The 21,047-nt window shown below is 47.0% G+C and overlaps 1 protein-coding gene across 1 annotated transcript in view; it reads right to left on the minus strand.

Moving 5' to 3' along the window:
• The window catches only part of MARCO (macrophage receptor with collagenous structure), a 41,180-nt gene that overhangs the window by 9,962 nt on the left and 10,171 nt on the right, over positions 1–21,047 (minus strand). Inside the window, exons 2-11 of the mRNA XM_037154096.2 lie at positions 14,588–14,689; positions 13,544–13,765; positions 12,181–12,216; positions 7,645–7,689; positions 6,440–6,484; positions 6,031–6,138; positions 2,628–2,726; positions 2,478–2,513; positions 1,906–2,004; positions 1,748–1,810 (exon numbers count right to left, since the gene is read on the minus strand). Of these exons, the coding sequence (XP_037009991.2) occupies positions 1,748–1,810; positions 1,906–2,004; positions 2,478–2,513; positions 2,628–2,726; positions 6,031–6,138; positions 6,440–6,484; positions 7,645–7,689; positions 12,181–12,216; positions 13,544–13,765; positions 14,588–14,689 (855 nt within the window). The remainder of the gene's footprint in view (positions 1–1,747; positions 1,811–1,905; positions 2,005–2,477; positions 2,514–2,627; positions 2,727–6,030; positions 6,139–6,439; positions 6,485–7,644; positions 7,690–12,180; positions 12,217–13,543; positions 13,766–14,587; positions 14,690–21,047) is intronic.

A 21,047-nucleotide genomic window follows, 5' to 3' on the forward strand; every position in this document is an offset into this window, starting at 1 on the left:
GAGGAGTGGGAACGGGAAGGCTTTGAGTAAAATCATGTTTTACTTGCAAATATTTTTGTTTAGTCTAGTCTAGGGGTGGTGGGAGGTGGAGGAGAAGGTATACTCTGTTTATAACTGAGGCAGGAAAGCTCTCATATCCATGAAGCCAAGCAGAAAACTCAAGGGTAAGACATCCTCAGGTCCCAAACTCAGACACCCTAAGATCTCCAGAAAAGAGGGCAATATAAGATCAGAAGAGGGGGCTGAGAAGTTCGGGCCACCAGACTTCACTTCAGATAGAGTCTTTCTGAAAGGTGAGACCTTGCTGGTAGCCTTCAGGTGGCATTAGGTAGCAGAGCCCCTGCTTCTGCTGACACACTATGTGTGAAAGAGAAATCAGCTCCAAGGCTGGATGGATGGGAAGAACAGTGGGTGCAGGAGCTGCCCTTGCCATGGCTCCTGACAATCTTCTGTAAAACCTCAGATGTGCAAAGCTGGCCAGGAGGTGGCCTCACCTGCTCCTCTGACCAGAGCTCCTGACTTTCCCCTTACCAAATTTAGATACCAACTAGGTGCCAAGGACAGCAACCCACAGAGCCCTCTCTCACTCTTCCATGACTCTGCCTGCTCTGTTCCCTCTCTCTAGACTTCTCTTCTCCTCCTGCACATGTCCAAACTTCACTCATTCTCTAAGACTCAGCTGAAGCTCTTACACCACCCCTGCACTGGTCTGTCTTTCACCAACCCCACCAGACTCCAGCCCTTGCTAACCTGATGCATTTAACAGGGTTAAGTCCCATTTGTTTAATTAATTAATCAGTCAACCACTTGATCAGTTAAAACTGAGAGTTCTTGCCTCTGCTGTGGGTTCATAGCATGGCTCTGGGGTGAGAACATCCAGGTTTGCTAAAACGAGCATTATCTTTTCTCTGGCAGAGAAGGGGACTGCCGCAGACCACCCACAGACATCCTAGGAGATGCAGTCCTTTCTCACAGCATCATACTGCCACCACACTTGCACCTGGTTTTCTAAATTGTGGGCAACAGTCCCCCATGCAAATACCTACATCAAAATATGCCTGACATGGTGTGGTAAAAGTCTGTTTATCTCCTGCCCCAATCTGTATGGCCAAAGAATGGAACTAGGTCTTATGCATCATGGGGACCCAGCACCCAACACAGTGGCCCAGACTTTCTAGAACATTGCAGGTATCCGGACTTGTGTAGTGACCTAGATAAAATTGGCATAGTGGTTTATAAAGTAGACTGCATTGGTATTTTGGTTTTGGTATCTAGGCCAAGTTGGCACAATGGTTTATAACACAGATAAAATTGACATGACAATTTATATCCTATGCTAAGTCGGTGCAATGGTTTAGAAGCAAGTCTCTGTGAGTTCATTTGCAGTGGGTCACTTCTCCCAGCCTGAGAACCATGAAAGAATATGCAAAAAGGGGTTTCTTGATACTCCCTGCCTGAATCCCAAGTCAGCAGAAAAGAGTGAAAACTATGCCCACAATTGGAAGGCAGAACAAGCAGACAGTGTGGCCGAGGTGCTCTGCTCTCCTCTTTGATGTTGGAGGTTTGGTCATAACGTTCAAGGCCTTTAGAAAACCCTGGGCAGAGGAATAACAGCCCTAGGACCTTCAGAGGGGAAGAGCACAGGATGCCTTCTGCCACATTCTAGTGGACCCATAGGGTCCTCAGTCCTGTTCATCTCTGATATCCAACAAACCTACCCACATCCTCAACCTACACCCTCTGTTACCTGTGTCTCCCTTGCTTCCTTTCACACCGTCAGCTCCTGGACTCCCAGGTCTCCCTGGTGGTCCTGTACAAGAGATGCCACAGTGGGCATAAGAACTGGGTAGATGAATCTTCAGACACCACTCCGCAAGCCCACCACAGGATGAAGGACCTCCTCACCTGTTAGCCCAGGGGCACCAGCACTTCCAGGCTCACCCTTGGCACCTGGGGATCCTGCCACACCCTGTGGGCCCCGAAGACCCTCTGCTCCGGGTTGTCCTGAAAGTTAAGTCATGACTGCAAGGCTGAGATGGTTGGCAGAGGGCCTGGCTGCTGTCCCCTCAACACACATCTGCTCTCAGCAGTGAGAGTAGTATGTCCTAACACCTCATATGTTCCCTGGGCAGGTTTAGAAGTAGCCTTAACAGAGGCAAGGGGGAAGGGGGGAAAATACAGTCTCAGCAATTTATTACTTTTTTCCATTCACTGCTGCAGTTTGGGTCTGTGAACTTACTAGGAGCCCTGGGTTGCAAATGTCCAACTCCAACCCTGGGTGGCAGAGTGGGATGCAGCTCTAAAGAGGAATATCAGTTAAACATGCTGCTTTGTTCCTCTTAGGAGGGGCCAGGTTTTAGAGCCCCCAGATGCTCTAGATTAATACTGCAATGAAATAAAAGATAGCAGAGTCAGGTCTTGGGCTTGACTTTGCCCAGAAAGAGTGGGAACTGGGTGTGGATTCCTACAGTTCTTACCTTGATCTCCTTTGATTCCAGAAATGCCAGCCACACCTAAAATTAAGAGGGACTTTTAGAAATTATTTTTCCTCTAGCTCAGCCTTCCAGGAAAAAAAAAGGAATATCTAATATCTACATGCCAGTGGACCTGTCCACACAGCCTCTTACCTGGAGGGCCTGGTTTCCCCAAGTCACCTTTTTGCCCCTGGGCTCCGGGGGGTCCCATGATCCCCATGTCTCCTTTCATGCCCATATCCCCCTTGCTTCCTAAAAAACCAAGAAGTCATAGTCAGGCATGACACAAGGCTAACCTGGGCACCAGGTCCCACTCTGACACATCTTGTCCCACACAAAGAGATGATGGCTGCCCTCAAGAGGCATACCCCCTTGCCCCAGAGACAAGACATAAACTCATGAAAAATGGACAAGGTGACCTGGCTGATCGACAGTGGCCAAGACAGTGGGAGGTCTGGAAACCAGGCTCTCAGGGCCCAGGTCAGCACTCAGGTCCACTTGGGAGGGACCACAGCCCAGGTTCAACTTTCGCTGCCCAGCTTATTTGGGGAATTATTTTTTCAAGCCCCCCAAACTGAAATCTGAATATTTTAGAAGACAGACACCAAATGCTGAGGATAGAAATTCTGAGCATCAGTGGAGAGAGAGACGTTGTGGCAGTTCCTTTCCTACCAGCTGTTCAGCCACAGGCTTCCCTTGTGACAAAGGGTTTACATGTGCCACTTGTCATCAGCATTCAAAGCTTGTCCCAGCCTGTCCACTCCTTGATTCTCCTTTGCTCCCTCCCATTTTCTGCCACTGATTGGTGCATATCAATTGAGGGCAGCTCCTCACAAGGCAGGAGTCTCCAACCCCTTCCCAAAATGTGCTTTTGGTTTGTGAGTGGGCTGCTTGGCCCTTGCCAGCTGTACCATGTGAGCTTGCTCATCAGTAACCCATGGCTGGCTGATATTCAGGAAGCTGCAAAGACCCACCCAGAGCAATTCCCTTGGGCCCTGGGGATGGCTTGTTGGGCTAGAATTCCATTAATGTTGTGATATCAGAGCTGGAGAGGATTCAGAAGGCAACCAGCTTTCTCTCTAGTGAATCAGGAAAGGAGACAAAATGGATTGAAGAGAAGCAACTGTTGTACAAACCTATATGGGTATAAGCTTTGAGGGATGTTAGGGGCAAGGTTTGGAAATCAGATTCTTGAAGATGCTTTAGATATACAAAGAATAATTATTTCTTGGTGGAAGACAAAACAACTCTCAAGAACTTGTTTAGAGTTGAGATCTCTTACAACAGCCTAGGTACAAACAGCAAGAAGGCAGTTTTTGATCATTCAGAGTGTTCACTGTGGCAGAAGGAACAAATGTCTTATTAGAGGGACTAGAAATTATTTCTCTGGAGGAATTTGTTGGTGTCCCACTGCTCTGGGACAGTCAGGCTCATCATTCCTGGCTGTATGAAGTTTCTTGAGCATGACCTGGGCTTGAGTCTGTATTTCTTTGACTTCCATGTCTCCATCAAAGGGGACAACCTTGGGAGCAGAGAAGTATCAGTGAAAAGACTAGTCTGGCACCAACTGAGCAATCACAGCTGTGTCTGACTTCAGAACTTTTAAATACAGCTAAAGATGGAGCATGTCTCCTGGAACTTCACCTCCGTAGCAATACCCATCTGCTGGGACGAAGAGTGGAAAACCGCAGTAGCACCAGGGTAGGTCGCACTTGGGTGGGCAAGCAGTGGGTAAGAGAGAGCTTGTGATCCTGGGAGAGGAGACTTAGGAAGAGGAGGGGGAGATCAGTATCCTGATTTCTGAGGAACTGAGTCTGTTGCATTTCCTCTCACCAGTCACAGTGGTCCCAGGCTGCAACTGGGTGTGGGCTCAATGCCCTCCTATGTGGCAGTGTGTGAGTGTGGATGGAAAACATCCATAGGAAAGGGCTGGTGAGTGAAGGCCTGGCTATTGTCCCCTTCCTTGGGGATGGCAGAACCACCCTGAGAAAAGTCTGGTCCTCCCTTTCCTATTGCAAAGAGAACTCAGACTACCACTTTGGAAACCATCCTTAGAGGTCAACTGTCCAACCATCTGCCTAATGCAAGGACCCTCCCCCACCAGTCCCACCCGGGAGAATTCTGTACCTACTCTTCCCCTTCCCAGCAGAAGGCTGCTCCTTAAGACCATCACCTGCCCATTTCATCATGGGGCAGTCCCAAGTCTTACCCTGTTCTTCCTCTCTCACATGACACAATTGGTTCTCCTGAAACCTTTGCCTATTAGTGCTCATTCGTCTGCTGGGCACCACTGCAGCAAGTCTATTTTCTCTTCCACAAGTGCATTTCTAATATTTGAGGATGGCTGACAGCTTCCTGCTAAGGGTTCTCTTCCTGAAGGCAAGTGTACCTAGTTTGTAGGTGTACCTAGGTACGGGAAGTGTACCTAGGCAAGTATAGGTAAATAAGAAACTAGGTAGTGACTGACAGTATCACACTTCTTCTGTGTCTCACACTCCTGTTGTAATTAATCCTCATTAAAGGTTAATATTACTATCCTCCTCTTTTAGGTGAGTAAACTGAGATTCAGAGAGGTTAAGTTATTTGTCCAAGGTCGCACAGGTAACGAGCCATATTAGACCCCAGATCTGCCTGATCTTGGAACTGAAGTTCTTCCCTTCCTACTTTACAGAATTACTAATACTACTATCAATAATGATGGTCATTTATTTAGTGTCAACCATGTGGCAGAGTTTGAAAATATGACCTCTAACCTTTATAATTGCCCTCCATGGTGTGCACAATTTAATTATTATTTTAATTTAATTACCTTTTTTTTCTGAAATGAGGAAATCAAATCTCAGCAGGCAAGGTCATGTGCCTAGTCACACTGGTGGACAGGTTCAGAGCAGAGATGGCAACCAACCTGGATAGATCTGCAGCCCTCATTCCCCCTGCTGCATCCCAGATACACCCTGAGAGGCCCACAAAGAGGTCAAGTGACAAAGAGCATGACATGCTTAGTCATGGCCAGAGCCCCTAGGGAAGTGCTTCTCAGAGCTGTCTCCTAGACCTCCAGGGTCAGAATCATCCAGGGCCTCTGAAACATACTGTTGAGTCCAACCTGCATTTTGAACAAGCACCCAAAGTAGTTCTAACCCATGGCCCTTAAGTATTGCACCTGCCATTAAGGAGGGGAGCTGTCTAAAGTCCTCCCTCTAGAATCAGCCCCTTGCCTTCACTGCCATGCAGGCTTTCCTCCTTCTCCTGGCCCACCTCAGGCCCCTACTCTGGTGTTTCACTTCCTTTCCCTGCTACTTACTAGCCCTGCCTATCTCACCAGTTGCCACCCGTTATGCTTGGTGTGGCATCGTTGCCTCTCTCACATTGCTCTTAGCTTTCACATTCCTTTCCTTTGCTCACCTGGATGGAACATACCACATCTACAATCCAGGGATGCTGGTAGGCCAAAAATTGCCCTGTCCTCTGTGGGCACTGAACAGACATGGTTGCACAGAGTGAGAGCCCAGCCCCCCAGGCCTCCCAGTAAATACCAATACTTCAACAAGGCCCTTACCTGGGAAGCCCTGGTCTCCTTTGTCTCCCTTAGCACCAGTTTCCCCTTTCTTGCCAATGGGACCCCCATCGCCTTTGCTGCCTTTCTCTCCCTGAGGTCCTGGGTTGCCTGTGAAGGGAATGGTCAGTGAGGTGGGCTCCCAGCATCATCCTGGGGGTGAGTTTGCTATGTGATAGGCAGGAGACATTCTGGGGAGAAAAGTAAGGAGTCCCTGGAAAAAGTCTAGGGGTGTGTTAGCTCATCTCTTGGGTAATCATGAGGTGGTACAGTAAGACTCAAGAGGACTGTAGGAGGCGTTAATGCTCTGGGGCTGGGGAGGAGCTGAGGGGAAGGAATGCTGGGGACAACTGACTGACTCAGTGCCTGGGCCAGTGCATCACTGATCCCAAGCAGAAGAAGCACAAGTTACCTGTGTCTCCTTGCTTCCCTGGAGCACCCTTCGGTCCTTGGAGGCCTGTGGCGGGGAGGGGATGGTGGGAAGAAGAGCTCAGTCACTCTGTGGTCTCAGTTCTTCAATCAGCAGGCATTCTAGATGCCCTGCTGTGGGCAGCTTCCCTGCTAAACCACTCTTCAGAGATCTCATTCTCTCTCTGTCTCTTTCTCTCCCCACACACATACACACACAGAGGCACGTGGGCATGTGTGTGTGTGCACATGGGTGTGCAGGTGTCTGTGTGGGTCCCTCGTTGCATTATAAACTCTCCCCTTATTGTTTACTTGCCCATCTTCATTGCTGTAAACCTCCCTGGAAAAACCCCTGCTGGAGGCTTAAAATGAGACTCTTTGGGATCCCTTCCATTAGATTCCCCCCCAAAATTAGCTCCTCAGAAAAAGATTTTTATTTGCTAACAAGTTTCCCCTCCATAACTGGCGATGTTTTCTTTCTACCTCAGTGCCCCAGAGACCTAGTGGCCTAGTGTATCACTGTGTTAACATCTGTACATCTCAGTGGCCCGAGCACTTCCAGGGACCTGGAGGTTGGAGAGTCTAAGGAGTCTAAGTGGAGAGTGGACTGGACTATGAGGGTCATGGGCTCTGATATTTCAGTTTCCTTCCTTTTCCAGGGTGGGTTCAGTCATGCTCCCCAAATTCTCTGCTCCAGTCATGCTGTGGCTATTTGTAAGGCAGCTGGGTGGGTTTAAGCTACGTCCTAAAACACAGTCACAGTCATGGGCTTTTCATCATGCTAATCCCCCTGTTACCCTCTGAAGCACACTATCCCCATTTTATACATAAGAAAACTGAGGTTCGGAAAGGTGAGAGAATGTTCCCAAGGTCCCAGACCTAGTCCATGGTAGAGGCAGATATGTCAGATTCTAGAGTTTCTGCTGCACCAGTGAGCTTGACTCTCCCCAGTGATGTTCACAGGCTTGGATTCCTGATCCCTGAGAGGAGACTGGAGCATCCAACCCCCTCCAGCCCCATCTAGGTACTTCCAACACAATGCAGGGTGCTTCTCAGCATTCCCAGCTCTTTTAAAATGTCACACTGAGCCAGCCTCCCTCATACAGAGACCCTGCTGAGTGTTTGGAGTGGGTCTGTATCTGTAACCCAATGCAGCCTCTCTGAAAAAGCCTGCTGGGGGTGCCAGCACACACACTGGCCCCCACTTACCTGCCTCTCCCTTGGTTCCTGGTGGGCCTCGGAGTCCTGGGGGGCCTGGAAAGAAAAAGGGATTCAGAATACAGCCAGGACAAGGAGGAGGAAGAGGATTACGGTGCCAGTAGATAAGTGGGGAGTATCAGCAGTTCCATTGTTCCCTTTGACCTCCTGTTCCTTCTTCTCAGCCAAGAATGTCAAGACCCACCTTTTGACCTAGAAGACATGAGGAAGAGGAGCAGAAATACCAAACAGGTGTGTTGACAAAGACACTCAGTGTCATTATTCATTCAACAAATTGTCACTGAGCACTCAGGACCAGCCAAACTGTGTGCAAGGAAGAAAAAAAAAAACAAGACAGAACTTCTTTCTGTAAGAAGTTCATGGCCTAGCAGGCAAGACACAATTGTATAGATGACATCTTCTGACAGGGACTAAGTCAGACAGACCTGGGTCCCAACAGTAGCAGAGTGACCTTGTGCAAGTCACTTCCCTGTTTTGAGTCTCACCTTTCTTGTCAGTACAATGGTGTTGACATAACACTTACACAGGGCTGTCCAGGGGAAGCCATGGAAACCATATGGAAACATGCAGCGCTCTGGACAAATGGCGCCTATGACTTTTGCCACTTGTGTGTGGTTCTCTCTCCAAGGGTCTCTCTGTTTTGCAGACTCAAGTCTCAATGACTCAGACGGGCAGGACAGGGTTCCTTGTCCTATCTCAGTCTATTCTGGCTGCTGTAACAATATGCCACAGACTGGGTGGCTTACAAACAACAGAAATTTATTTCTCTAGAACTAGGGTGCTCTGTGGGGCCTCTTACAATGGCTCTAGTCTCATTCATAAAGGCTCCATTCTCAGGACCTAATCACTTTCCCTAGGCCCTACCTCCTAATGCCACCACCTTAGGCATTAGAATTTCAATACATGAATTTCAGAGGGACACAGACATTCAGAACATAGCACATCCCCACATCACCACAGAAAAGAAGGACTTTTTGAGAGCCTTGGGCATTGCCTAAGGTGACATATTTGGAGAGAGGTCAGCAGATTCTGAGTCTCCCAATAGCAAAGCCTGCACACATGCTAGGGCACCATGGGGGAAGCTTCTACACTCATCCATTGGAATCCACAGGGGATTGGTTCCAGGACCCCAGTGGATACTAAAATCCACAGATGCTCAAGTCCCTTGTATAAAGTGGCATAGTATTTGCATTTAACCTACATTCATCCTTTCATATATTTTAAATCATCTCTAGAGTACTTATCATACCTAATATAATGTAAATGCTACATAAATAGTTGTACTGCATTGTTTAGGGATCTACATTTTGGAATTTTCATTCAAATATTTTCAATCTGTGATTGGTTGAATCTGCGGATACAGAACCACAGATGTGGAGGCCTGAGTGTATTTCAGAGTAGATTGCAGTGCAGTGTGTGGAACCCGTAATGTTATGAGACCCATTTTATATATACAAGACTGGAGTCCAGAGGGAAAGAAGTAGAACTGGGGACTGTAATACCTCACTTCAGCGCAGGGTCTCAGGAAAGAGCCTGGTGAGGATTGGTTCAGGGTTTGAGAGCTGGCTCCCCTGCTGTGACCTGAGTGAGGGCCTTCCCTCGGCTTAGCATCACTCTCCTCTGCACATGGGAATAGCAGCACCCTCCTCACAGGATCCTCAGGTGACTTGATGAGGTTGTGGGACATGGTAGAAACCCATTAAAAGGGGGTTTCTATACTTACTACCAAAAGGAGGAGGCGAGAACCCCAGAGACCCCAGGACACAGAAAACACCTCATCAGAGTTGTTCCTCATCCTGGTAGACCAAGGCTGGAGGCTCCTTCCCCTGGCACTTCAGAAGTGCCCTAGAAGCTGTGCCCCTCAGGTGGATCCCTGTCACCACGGGCTCTGAAGACTGTCCCAGGTCCACTGTGGAGTCAAACTCAGCTCTTGCAATCTTGCCTGGCTCAGCTCGAGCAAGTCAATGTACTTCTGACCCTCACTTTCCTCATTTGTGAAATAGGGATGATAGCGACAGCCACTCAGCATTGTTGTGAAAAGTCATCAAAGAACAGATAAAATGTACCTTCAGTTAACTAGCAGGGCTGGCCTCAACCCTGAGTTTGGCTAGTCCCTACGACTCCCCAAGCCCACTGCTCACCTGCATTTCCCCTGCTCTTGCACTCTGGACTCATGAATTGTCACTCTCAGCATTCCTTTACTCACCAAACCCCCTTTCCACCTAAGAGCCTTACACTTGGGATTCATGCTCTCTGGAACCCATGCTTCATTGTAACTTTCCCCCACCCTCAGGTCTCAGCTAAAAGGTGGCTCTGGAGCCTTCCTTGGCACCTGTGGAGGTCAGGTCCCATCTATGTTCCTTTAACCCAGGGAATCGTCCACCTTTCAGATCAGTAGCCAGGGCTGCTACCAAATTATGCTCCAAGTTGATCTCCTGCCTAAACAGGAAGGCCCCTGGGGGCAGGTGTCCTGTGTGACTTCTATCTAATGTATGGATTCACTGCCTGGTCAATGCCTCTTCCTTAAGAGGCTTTCAATAAATATTTGTTGGGAAGAAAGAAAAAAGTTTGGGTCATACAAAAGATGGGAACTGAGGCACAGATGGGCTCCACACTACACTTCCCCAAAACTTGACTTAGGTGTAATGGTCCCCTCTCCCACCTTCCCCAGCTGTATTTTAGGAAGCCTGGGCCAGTGTGCACCTTCACCTGCAGGCTTCCTCAGGGTGAAAACAACAGCTTCTGAGCTCTGCACCCTGCCATCCTCTCTGGCCAACCTACTGATCTCCATGAGACTCTATAGCAAAATGTCCCTTTGCGGAGCCCTGACCAGTCAAAGCAGGATGGAGGAGAGGAGAGAGACTACAGCCTCCTGGGGAAGCCAAGGTGGTGGGGAACCTGGGAAGGCAAGTGGGCCCTGAGGCAGATCTTTTGCAGACCAGGCTGTTGACATTACTAATTCCTGCCTCCAGTTTCTGGCTCTAGGAGAGAAAGAGAAAGACAGATAGAAGCTGTTAGAGACTGAGAACCACAGAGAGATAGTGTCTGAAGGTTATAAATGTATATACATCTATGTGCTCATAGACAGACAGAGAGGGACCAGAGGGAGCCTGTTCCCACCCAGATGTGAGGGAAGGCGGACTCCGTGCCTGGTCCTGGACCACTGTGCCTAGGGCAGGTGATAGAGCAGATATTAAAGGTCAGACTAAACTCACCGAGTTGAGAAAGAGTTTAAGCATTGATTCTGTCCACTAAAGTGATTGAGGTTTTGAAACAATCCTAAAGCGATTGAGGTTTTAAGTGTCTCCTTAGAGTGCAAGGGCCAACATTCATTAGGCTGGGGGCTCTCCAAATATCAGCTCATTTAATCTTCCCAAGAAAAACAATAATGAAGCAAATAATCATAGTCATAGTAACAACAACATTATTGAGCACTCACCCTGAACTGGGCACTGGACTAAATACTTTTCCACTTATCATTTTATCTTGACACTAGTTCTGGAGGTCCCACCATTGCCCCTATCTTATAGAGAAGGACACAAAGCTCAGAAGTGGGAATCAACTTGTTCAAGGCCATCTGGCTCCTGAAAGGCAAAGCTAGGGTTTGTGTCCCAGTCTGCCAGTCATCCAAGCCTAGATTCCTGGCACTCACAAGGCTTCTCAATGTCCCACTGGTCAATAGTGTGATCTGGGCCATACTTGAAAAATTATGAGACCAAAGAGTTCTGCCCCAAGAATGTCATGTGCATTTATTTTTAAGATGAAATTTCAAGACTGAGCTAACAACGGACTAGAGTGCCAGTGACGTATATGCATGTATGTGCAACATAATGTGTGCATTAAAGGTAGAAAGAAAAGGAAACTAAGCCACAGGCTTTGTCCTCAGAAGGCACTTGTTATTGGCAGATATTTTTTCACAACTGCTCACTTGAATCTTACAGCAACTCTGTGATGGAAGGATAATTATACCTCCATTATTTTCTATGCAGGTGAACAGCCAAAGTTCCAGAGAAATTAAGTAACTGGTCCAAAGTCATACAGCTATTGAGTGGCAGACCTACAACTAGACTCATGCCAGTCTGACCTTACAGGCTGTCCCTCCCCACGTCATTACCGTGGCCACTGCCAGATGGGTGTGGAATGTTAAGTGTCAGGTAATAGGAACCTGGAAAGAGCACTTATGGGAAACAAAGGAAGTGACCTGTGCTGGCAGCTGGGATCCTTGGAGGAGAGTCCAGCTGAGGAGATGCACTGGGGCTCATCTTAGAAGTGGCTAGATTTGGGGGGGGGGTGAGTTGAGGTAGGAGCTACTTCCCATCTCAGGCAAGGAGCAGCTTAAAGGCCCAGATAATGGGTGTGCAAACATGGTCAGGGGAGCAAGAGGAGAATCCAGGTGAAGACCAGGGAGTTTAAGGGGGACCAATGGAAAGTAAGTTGGGGACAAGTGTGGAGGACCTGAAAGGCACAGGCCAAGGGGACCATGGGTGAAGGGGAGAGCAGCATGGGTCAGAGTGGAAATGAACCCACCTGGAGTGCCTCGTTCTCCTTTGATCTGGAAGAGCCCTGCAAGGAAAGGAGAGTGGGTTTCAGGCTGGGCTTTGGTGGCACAACCCAGAGCTCCCAGCTCAGTGTTGAGTTAGTGCCTCCAAGGTGGGCAGCAGAGGCAGATTGTAGTGGGGTGGGGGAAACTGGGGGGGCCTGAGGGGCACTGGACAACAGGAGCCAAGCACCTAGACGTTTTCCAGGAATGAGTCCTTAGAAAGAGCCAGGTATTTCGTTGTAACTAGCGCTCCAAGCCTGAGAGCTCTACACCTGTAGATCTCTGGGAGTCCCAGAAGTGTGGGGCCCGGCAGGCCCCCTGACACTGTTAGAGACTGTGGGGACAAACCAGCTGGGAAAGTGCCTAAGGTTAGAGGAAGGGCCCTCATGCTGATCAGCACTAGCTCCTCCTTCACCTCTCAGTTGAAAGAGTAACACTTCCTGTGTCCAGCACCTGATCCTGGACTCTGCCCATCTGCCACACTGTCCCCTATGCTCACATCCCAACTTGGTTCTCATCTGTGCTCGCTGGGGAGGCAGCAGCCTTTCATAGCATCCGTGTACAGCATATGCTCCTGCGGGCACAGGCCCCTGGCCATAGGCTCACTCTCCTAAGCCCCAGTTCACCCCATACAGGGAAGTCAGAGCAAGGATCCCAGGCTCCATGCAATGGTGTAAACCCTGCAATAACTAGGTCACACCTAGGAGCTGGTTTTGCCTAAATTAGCCCTTTCCTTCCTTTTTAGGCCAGCCTGAGAGAGTGGTAGGTGTAAGTCCTGGAGGGGACAGAGGGAAGGAGGATTCTTTTAGGCTCCCTTTTCTTCTGTCTGCAGCCCTACCATCAAAGCCACTATTTTTCCTCTTAGGTCCAGCAGATTTTTCCCCTCCACAGTTCCCACATCACCTGGCCTACCAGCAATGGGCCAGTATTAGCTGTCTGTATGGGTGGGGCCCTGGGAATTACAGAGGTTATGGGTTTTACCCAACCTCCTAAGTATTCTGGATAGGTCTGAAGGCTTTGTGAGTTAGGCTCGGCTGAGCTAGTTGCTCCAGTCCCTGGTTCTTAGGTTACACTCTGTTTGGACGAGGGCTTTGGTTCTTATATTCCTTTCTGATAGCCCCACTTTCTGATAGCCCTGTTTGCAACCCATGGGACCTGTAACTTTGTGTCCACCCCATATGGCTCTCATTCCATGTCTTGACTCCAAGTTTTCATGCCAAGCCAGGATTTTGGAAGACCCCTTGCCAGGGAAGGAGTTTCAGGCCCAAAGACCCTCCTGTTATGAACAAACAGCTTCTACTTCCTTGTCATCCTCCGAGGAGTCCCAATCTGGAGAGGAGAGGGCCAAACCTGGGTTCCGAGTGAAGTTGTCCACCTGCTGCAGCAGGTACTCCTGTTTGGTGTGGACCTGGTTGAGCTGCGTCTGCAGGACTTGCAGGCTCAGTGCACCTGCAGCCAGGTGAGGGGTGTGCTCCGACCAGAGTAAGGAGAAGGATGGGCTGTCCTCGTCGGCCATTGTTCCATTGCCAAGGTGAGTCTCGAGGGCCCTGAGGTGCTTCTGCAGATTCAGAACTGGACACCCCACCCCACCCCACAGCATTCTTTCAGGCCCTCCTTAAAGCCTGAGGCATGTGAGCACATTTCTGGCATTTCTGTGTCATAGGTGCATACCTCCTCTAGGCCCTAAATGCATAAACGCGTTTCATATGCTGTGAAGACCTAGCAGGAGCAGAGAGCTTTTCCTCTATCTTGCACATGTGTGCTCCACACTGAGGCATGACACTAAATGTTCAATCCCCTTGTGTGCCCATGGAATCACAGTCGACCTTTAATCTTCATGCAGTGAAGACTCTTGTGCATATTCTGGACATGAATGTATAACAACTAAAGTGCTGGTCTGACTTATTCATGTCACCTTAATATGCATGTGACATGTATTTATGACAGCTGGGCACACGATATTCTTGAGTAAATTCTGTCTGCTGATGGAATTGCTTTATGACCTTAATATTTGGAGTGGGAACACTTTGAAAAGTAAAGTCATGTTAAAATGAACACTTATAAAGCCTCTTCCAATTCAGAGGCTGTAAATCCTTGATGTAAGATGCTGATGGCACACCTGTGTGAAATCATTGCATCTTTCAGTGCTTTGGACTCACACAGGCTCACATGGGTTCTCTCTCTGTCTCTCACACACGCAGATACACAGACACACAACACAACACAACACAACACAGCCCACACTTCTCTCTTCTCACTTCCCTTCGTCTGCCTCCATCTGTGAACTAAGGGACTGAGAGCTCTCTCTCAGCAGGTGGCAGCAGCAGCCCCAGGGCTCTCCGCTCAGCTGGAGCTCTGTGCTAGTCACTCCCAGAGGGACCAAGGCTGCTTCACCTTTTATCACCAGCAACCCAGTGCCCACGGAGAGCAGAATCAGGTAGATGACCACCATGACCGTGAAGCACTTCAGTCCATTTCTCTTTTTAGGCTTTGGATCTGAAACACAACCAAGAGGAAGGTGGCTGCTGCCAAGGGTGGAGCACAGGTGCCCCAACTTGGGCTGGAGTCCCCTGTGTACATGCAGAGGGCTCACTGCGAAGTTGTGTGGAGAAGACGCCACAGGCCCACTCCCCCCAAATCTTCCCCCAATCCTCCTGCTTGCCACAGCACAAGAAGTGCCACTGTGGACCATTCATTTGTGTGGCCAGGCAAACAAAGCCCTGTGCCACATTTCACAGCTGGAAGAGGGTGGTCCTTCCAACAGGTGTCACTGTCAGAGCCCCAGCACAGGGCCTGGCCACAGGGTGCTCTGGGTAGGTGTTTACCAGGTGAATTAGCACATTGATGCGTTTGTTTCAAAACTCTGAAAAGAGGATGATTATTGACATTTTATACACAAAGAGCAAGGTTTGGAGAAGTTGGAAAACCAATTAGGTTTTCCTAATTGGTTTTGGTTTCCTAAGATGCAGATCTGGAATTCAAGTCCAGGCCTTTGTTTTCTTTGTCTTTAGATTGTGAAATTATAACAGTAAAAAATCCTTAATATAATTAAACAATATTGACAGTACAACAAGAGTTAATGATTTTCCCTCAACCCCCCTTAGGTTCGAACTGAGGAGGTGAGCTTTGTCAGCATTCTGAGGGGTGACCCTTGCTTCTGCCCACCTTGCTCTCAGAAACTTAATACCCATATACTTTTACATACACTTGTTTTTTCTTTTAATTTTACATAAATGATAGCATACTACATATAATATAGCACATTGCTTTTTGCAATGAATGATCTTCTATGGACAGTCCTTTAGTTTTCTTTGTAGATAAAAATTTAATAATTCTTTTTAACAGCTGCCTAATAGTCCTTAAAAACAAAAGCTACAATTCATGCATATATTTCCCTATTAATGAGCCGTTTCCTGTCTGGGGCATTACAAAAGAAAAGGCAATGGTTCAAACCTCAGTCTTTTCCCCAGGCCAGCTGTCTCCCTGTTTAGAGGCATCCAAAGGCAGGGACCTGGCCAGTGGAGGACCCATCACTCATGCTACTGAGCAGCTACCCTGCTCCAGCAATTGACAACATCATCTGTAATGCCTGCAACAATCCTATGAGGTAGGTGTAATCATCCCATCCTACAAAGGGCAGACCTGGGGTTCTGAAAAGGTGACACAGTAGGCCCCTGACCCTAGATACATCTGACTCCCAGGCCTGCACTCACCTCACTAGCCTACACTGAGTGATGCCTCTGGGAAAATGCAGTTGATATGAGCCCCAGGGCAGATGTGAGGGGAAAAGACATTAGCAGCAAGCAACCTAGGGGACATAGGGAGTGTTGTGAGCATTGTTTTCTTTAGAGTTAGGTGAGTGTGGGTTTTCAGTTGACTATTGCAATAGTGATGTATGAGCTTGGGTCTTTTCCATCACCTGTAGGGCCTATGTTATGCTGGTTACATACTTTCCAGATACCTGAAGACCAGGAGTACTCTTCAAGCATCACCAAAGCATGGTGGTCTAGAGATGGTTCTGGCAGTGCCAAGAAGAGTGGGGTTTTTTCATTGGGTAGATTTTTAGTTAGTGGCACTTGGTTATGCTCAATACAGCACAGAGTGTCACCCCTCTGTATCTCCCCCATAGAGGCCCACACAACTGCCTGAGCTCAGTTGACAGTGGTCAGTTCCTGGAACAAAACCTGGCCAAGTCACTCCCCTGCCTCAGCCTTACAGGGCTTCTCACTTCTCTCAGTACAAACAGCTCCCCACCTGGTACATGAAGCCCTCCTGCCAACCAGTTCTCCTGGGGCCACACTTCCTGTAACACCTCCACACAGAACTTAACCCACTGTCAGGCCAGATCACTCATGGTTACAGCCTTCCTGCTTTGGACAATGTATCTCTTCTGAATATACAGCCCTCCCTCCTTTCTACGGCATAACTAATTCCTACTTATCCTGTGGGAGCATCATGGAGCTTCTGCTCCAAGATACATTCTCTGGTTTCCCTGAGCTTCATGGGACCCTGATATACTCCCCCACATCACTATGGCACCAATCACTCTGCACTGTCCTTTTATATCTCAGTCTCCCCAAGTGGCCTGAAGGCTTCTTAGGCTATATTCCAGTACCAGCATGGTATCTGGCACACAGTATGTGCTGGAAAGACAATGAATGAATACATGAAGGGATGAATGAGTGGCTGCAGATGTTTGGGTGCTGAGCACGTGTAGAGCTGAACGCTGCCAGTTTAGAAGTGTTGGAAGAATGTGGGAATGCAAGTTAGGGCCTCAGGTATCCATACAACCATCATGGTGTGGATGGGTAAACACACAAGGGAAGCCTTACATTTCATAGAAGATGGTGGGTGGTGAATACAATCTATAGATAGAACTAAATTTGATGGAACCATAACGTGGGATGAGAATAAAAAATAAACTGTGCTTCAGAGACACAGGCATGAAGGTAAGTTAGAGGCACAAGGTAAGTTGAGAGCCACTATGGAAGATAATACATATATTCAAAATACTCAGTAGGAGCATAATGGAAGGCATTTGAGTAAGGATAATGAGAGAAAAAACAGATGTGGTAGAATGATAGGAGTAGTTTATGGATGTTCACTGAGGTCCGGAATGTTTTTTTTGTCAGATATATCACTTGGCATAGAGGCAAGATATTTTAGAAACTGGTAATTTTGAATCAGTGGGCAATACCTAACTCGATCTCTATAAAGCAGAGGGTCTGATACATTTTTTTTACTCTCTATGTTGATAATTTCATCTCTTACAGGATAGAAGAAACTGCAAAGGAATTTCTATTCTAGATTGGATTTTTTCCATGAGAAATTGTTACTTGATGAGAGAGAGAGAGAGAGAGCACAGAGGGACAAGAACGAGCTTCCCTGAAATAAACTATAGTAAGAGTTTGGGTGAAGAGTTTCTAGGGAAGCAGTTTTCAAAAAATTGACAACTCTGTTGTCTGACTCACCAGGGAAATACAGCTTGAGAGGGAAATAAAATTTCAATTTTATAAAAGCTCTCGACGAAGAAAAAGGCTGCACACAAACTCTAGGGTTCCCAGGCCTGCCACCTGCCAACAATTCTTCCAGTGGCAGGAGGTAGTTTGGTGGGTTTATTCCTCTTCTGCTGTATCACTAGCAGATGTACTCCCTCCTCTGCCCCCAAGCACCGGGCTGCTAGTGAGCAAGACCAAGGAAATAGCCTCTGCCCTTGGATGTGATACCTCCCATTCCCCATCTAGTAGCACTGGGCAGTTTGGAGAGGTTTCTTCTGCCTCTGCAGGCAGTACAAGCTGGAGCAAGAATTCCAATAGCATCAGGTGAACAAAACAGACCAAAATAGCACAGTCAGCCTCTGAAAACTAAATTGTTTTTGGAACCACAGCCCACAAAAGTGGGCCGGAATCTGTGTAATAAACCTAAACAGTGTACTGCATATTAAAATAGAAGCTTAAATAGGATCCAGAGTCTCCTGACATACTATACATAATGTTTATTATACAATGGAAAATATGCCCTGGCTGGTGTGGCTCAGTGAATTGAGCATGGGCCTGTGAACCAAAGGGTCATCAGTTCAATTCCTAGTCAGAGCACAAGCCTGGGTTGCGAGCAGGGGTCCCCAGTGGGGGGTGTGTGAGAGGCAGCCACACGTTGATGTTTCTCTCCCTTTCTTTCTCCTTCCCTTCTCCTCTTGCTAAAAATAAATAAAATATTTAAAAAACAATGGAAAATCTGAGAACAAAAAACAGAATTACAACTTGCATGAGAAAAGACAATCAACAGATGTCAGTGTTATGATGACACAGATATAGAAATTATTCAATAAAGATCTTGAAGCAGCCATAACAAAAATGTTTTAATCAACAATTTAAATACTCTTGAAACAAATTTAAAATTTTTAATCTCACAGAAAATAAGATATTAAAAAATTAAATAAAAATTATAGAACTTAAGAACACTGAAAAAATTTAAATCTCATTAGATGGGCTCAATTGTGTGATAATAAAATTACAAAATAACAAAAATTGCCTAATCTGAAAACAATTGACAAAAAAAACTCAGCCTGAGACTTGTGCATCAATAACAAAACACATTATACTGATATCATTGAAGTCACAGAAAGAGTATGAGGTTGAAAAAATATTCAAAGAAATAATGGTGGCTAAAAATTACTCAAATTTAGTGAAAGACATAAACCTACAAATTTAAGAAGTTAGGAAAACCCAATGATGATAAGATGCAAAGAAATCAATACTGAGCAACATCACAAGTATAATTCTGAAAAAGAAATCTAGACACAAAAAATTAAAAATCTAAATAAAAAGGGAAATCTTGAAAGCAGCCAAGATAAAAATGGCACATTGAAGATAAAGGCATACCAATCAGAATGATAGCAGATTTCTCATCTGAAAGCATGAAGATCGAATGGCAGTGACACATTTTTCCTGTGCTGAAAGGAATGAATTATTGACTATAAATTTTACATCCAATGAAAATATTTGTTAAGAATGGTAAATCAAGAGATGAAAAAAAACTAAAAGAAGTTATTGGTAGTAGATATTGGCAAAGTGGTTTTAAAAGCATAACCCAACTATATACTATCTACAAGAAACAAAAAATATATATAGCTTCCTTTCACATGAGGCAAAGGTTGATATAAGTGAAAGGAGAAATACACATAGATAAATTCACCATTATAATTGTAGATTTGAATATCTTATTCTCAGTCTTTGACAGAACAATTAGCAAAAGTATAGAATAATTGAAGGAAACCATAAAGTAACCAGAGCTAATTAACACTGATAGAATACTCTAGGACTTCCACCAAGATGGAGGCATAGGTGGATGTGCCGTGCCTTCTCACACAACCAAGATTAGAGAAAACTAAATATTAGCAACAGAAAACACAGCCAGAACACAGAAAATTGAACTTTTCGGAAGTCCGTTAACAACAAATTCTTCAGCCTGACCGGTAAGGGGCGAAACCAGCGGCTGGCAGAGCAGGGTTGCACAGGAGGACTCGGCCAGACACACTCAGGCCAGCGGAATCCAGGCGCAGGGTCAGACCTGGTGAGCGACCCAGCGAGCAACCAGGCGAGCGACCTCGGGGGAGACAGCCGGGCCGGGGCTGCATGTTGACTGAGGTCGCGCATTTGTGCGAGGGTGGACAGGCGAGGGAGTGGGCGGTTGGACCGGGCCAGCAGGTCCCCACGGCAAGCCGCAGTGGAGGGCGCCGCCATTTCCCTGCTCTGACCCCACCTCCACATACAGCGTCATAACCCAGTGACTCTGAGCGGCCTGGCCCAGGTGAACCACCTGAGGCGCTGCTCCTCCGCACCCAGCTGTGAGAAGCAGCAGAGGGGGTCGCCATTTCCCACTCTGGCCACGCCCCCACATACAGCGTCACAACCCAGCGACCTGGGAATCCAAGGCGCCCCTTCTTAAAGGGCCGGAACAGACCAAGAATGGCGCAGGAGGATCTCAGAGCCCCAGAGCCAATAAATCTAAGCGATGAAGAAATAGCAAAACTCACAGACGCACAGTTTAAAACATTGGTGATCAGGATCCTCACAGAACTGGTTGATTATACCGACAAATTAGACAAATATATGAAGGTGAAACTAATTGAAATGAATGGAATTGCACAGGACACCAATAGCGATGAAAAGGAAACTGGGACTCAAATCAATGGAGTGGACCAGAAGAAAGCAAATAATGGCCAAACAGAAAAGAGTCAAGAAGCAAGAATTCAAAGAAATGAGGAGAGTCTTAGGAACCTCCAGGACATCTTTAAACGCTCCAACATCCGAATTATAGGGGTACCAGAAGGGGGAAAGGCACAGCCACCAGTGGAAAACTTATTTGAACAAATAATAAAGGAGAATTTCCCCAATCTGGCAAAGGAAATAGACTTCCAGGAAATCCAGGAAGCTCAGAGAGTACCAAAGAAGTTGGACCCAAGAAGAAACACACCAAGGCACATCGTAATTACATTAGCCAAGATTAAAATGAAGGAGAGAATCCTAGAAGCAGCAAGAGCTAAGGGGACAGTCACCTACAAAGGAGTCCCCATCAGACTGTCAGCAGATTTCTCAAAAGAGACCTTACAGGCAAGAAGGGGCTGGAAAGAGGTATTCCAAGTCATGAAATCTAAAGACTTACAACCAATATTGCTCTATCCAGCAAAACTTTCATTTAAAATGGAAGGACAGATAAGGTGCTTCTCAGATAAGATCAAATTCAAGGAGTTCATCATCACCAAGCCCTTATTATATGAAACGTTAAAGGGACTTATCTAAGAAAAAGAAGATAAAGAAACATGAACAGTGAAAGGACAACAAACTCACAGTTA

Source organism: Artibeus jamaicensis, unplaced genomic scaffold (assembly GCF_021234435.1).
Source record: "Artibeus jamaicensis isolate MK-2021 breed Jamaican fruit bat unplaced genomic scaffold, CSHL_Jam_final contig_513, whole genome shotgun sequence".
NCBI lineage: Eukaryota > Metazoa > Chordata > Mammalia > Chiroptera > Phyllostomidae > Artibeus > Artibeus jamaicensis.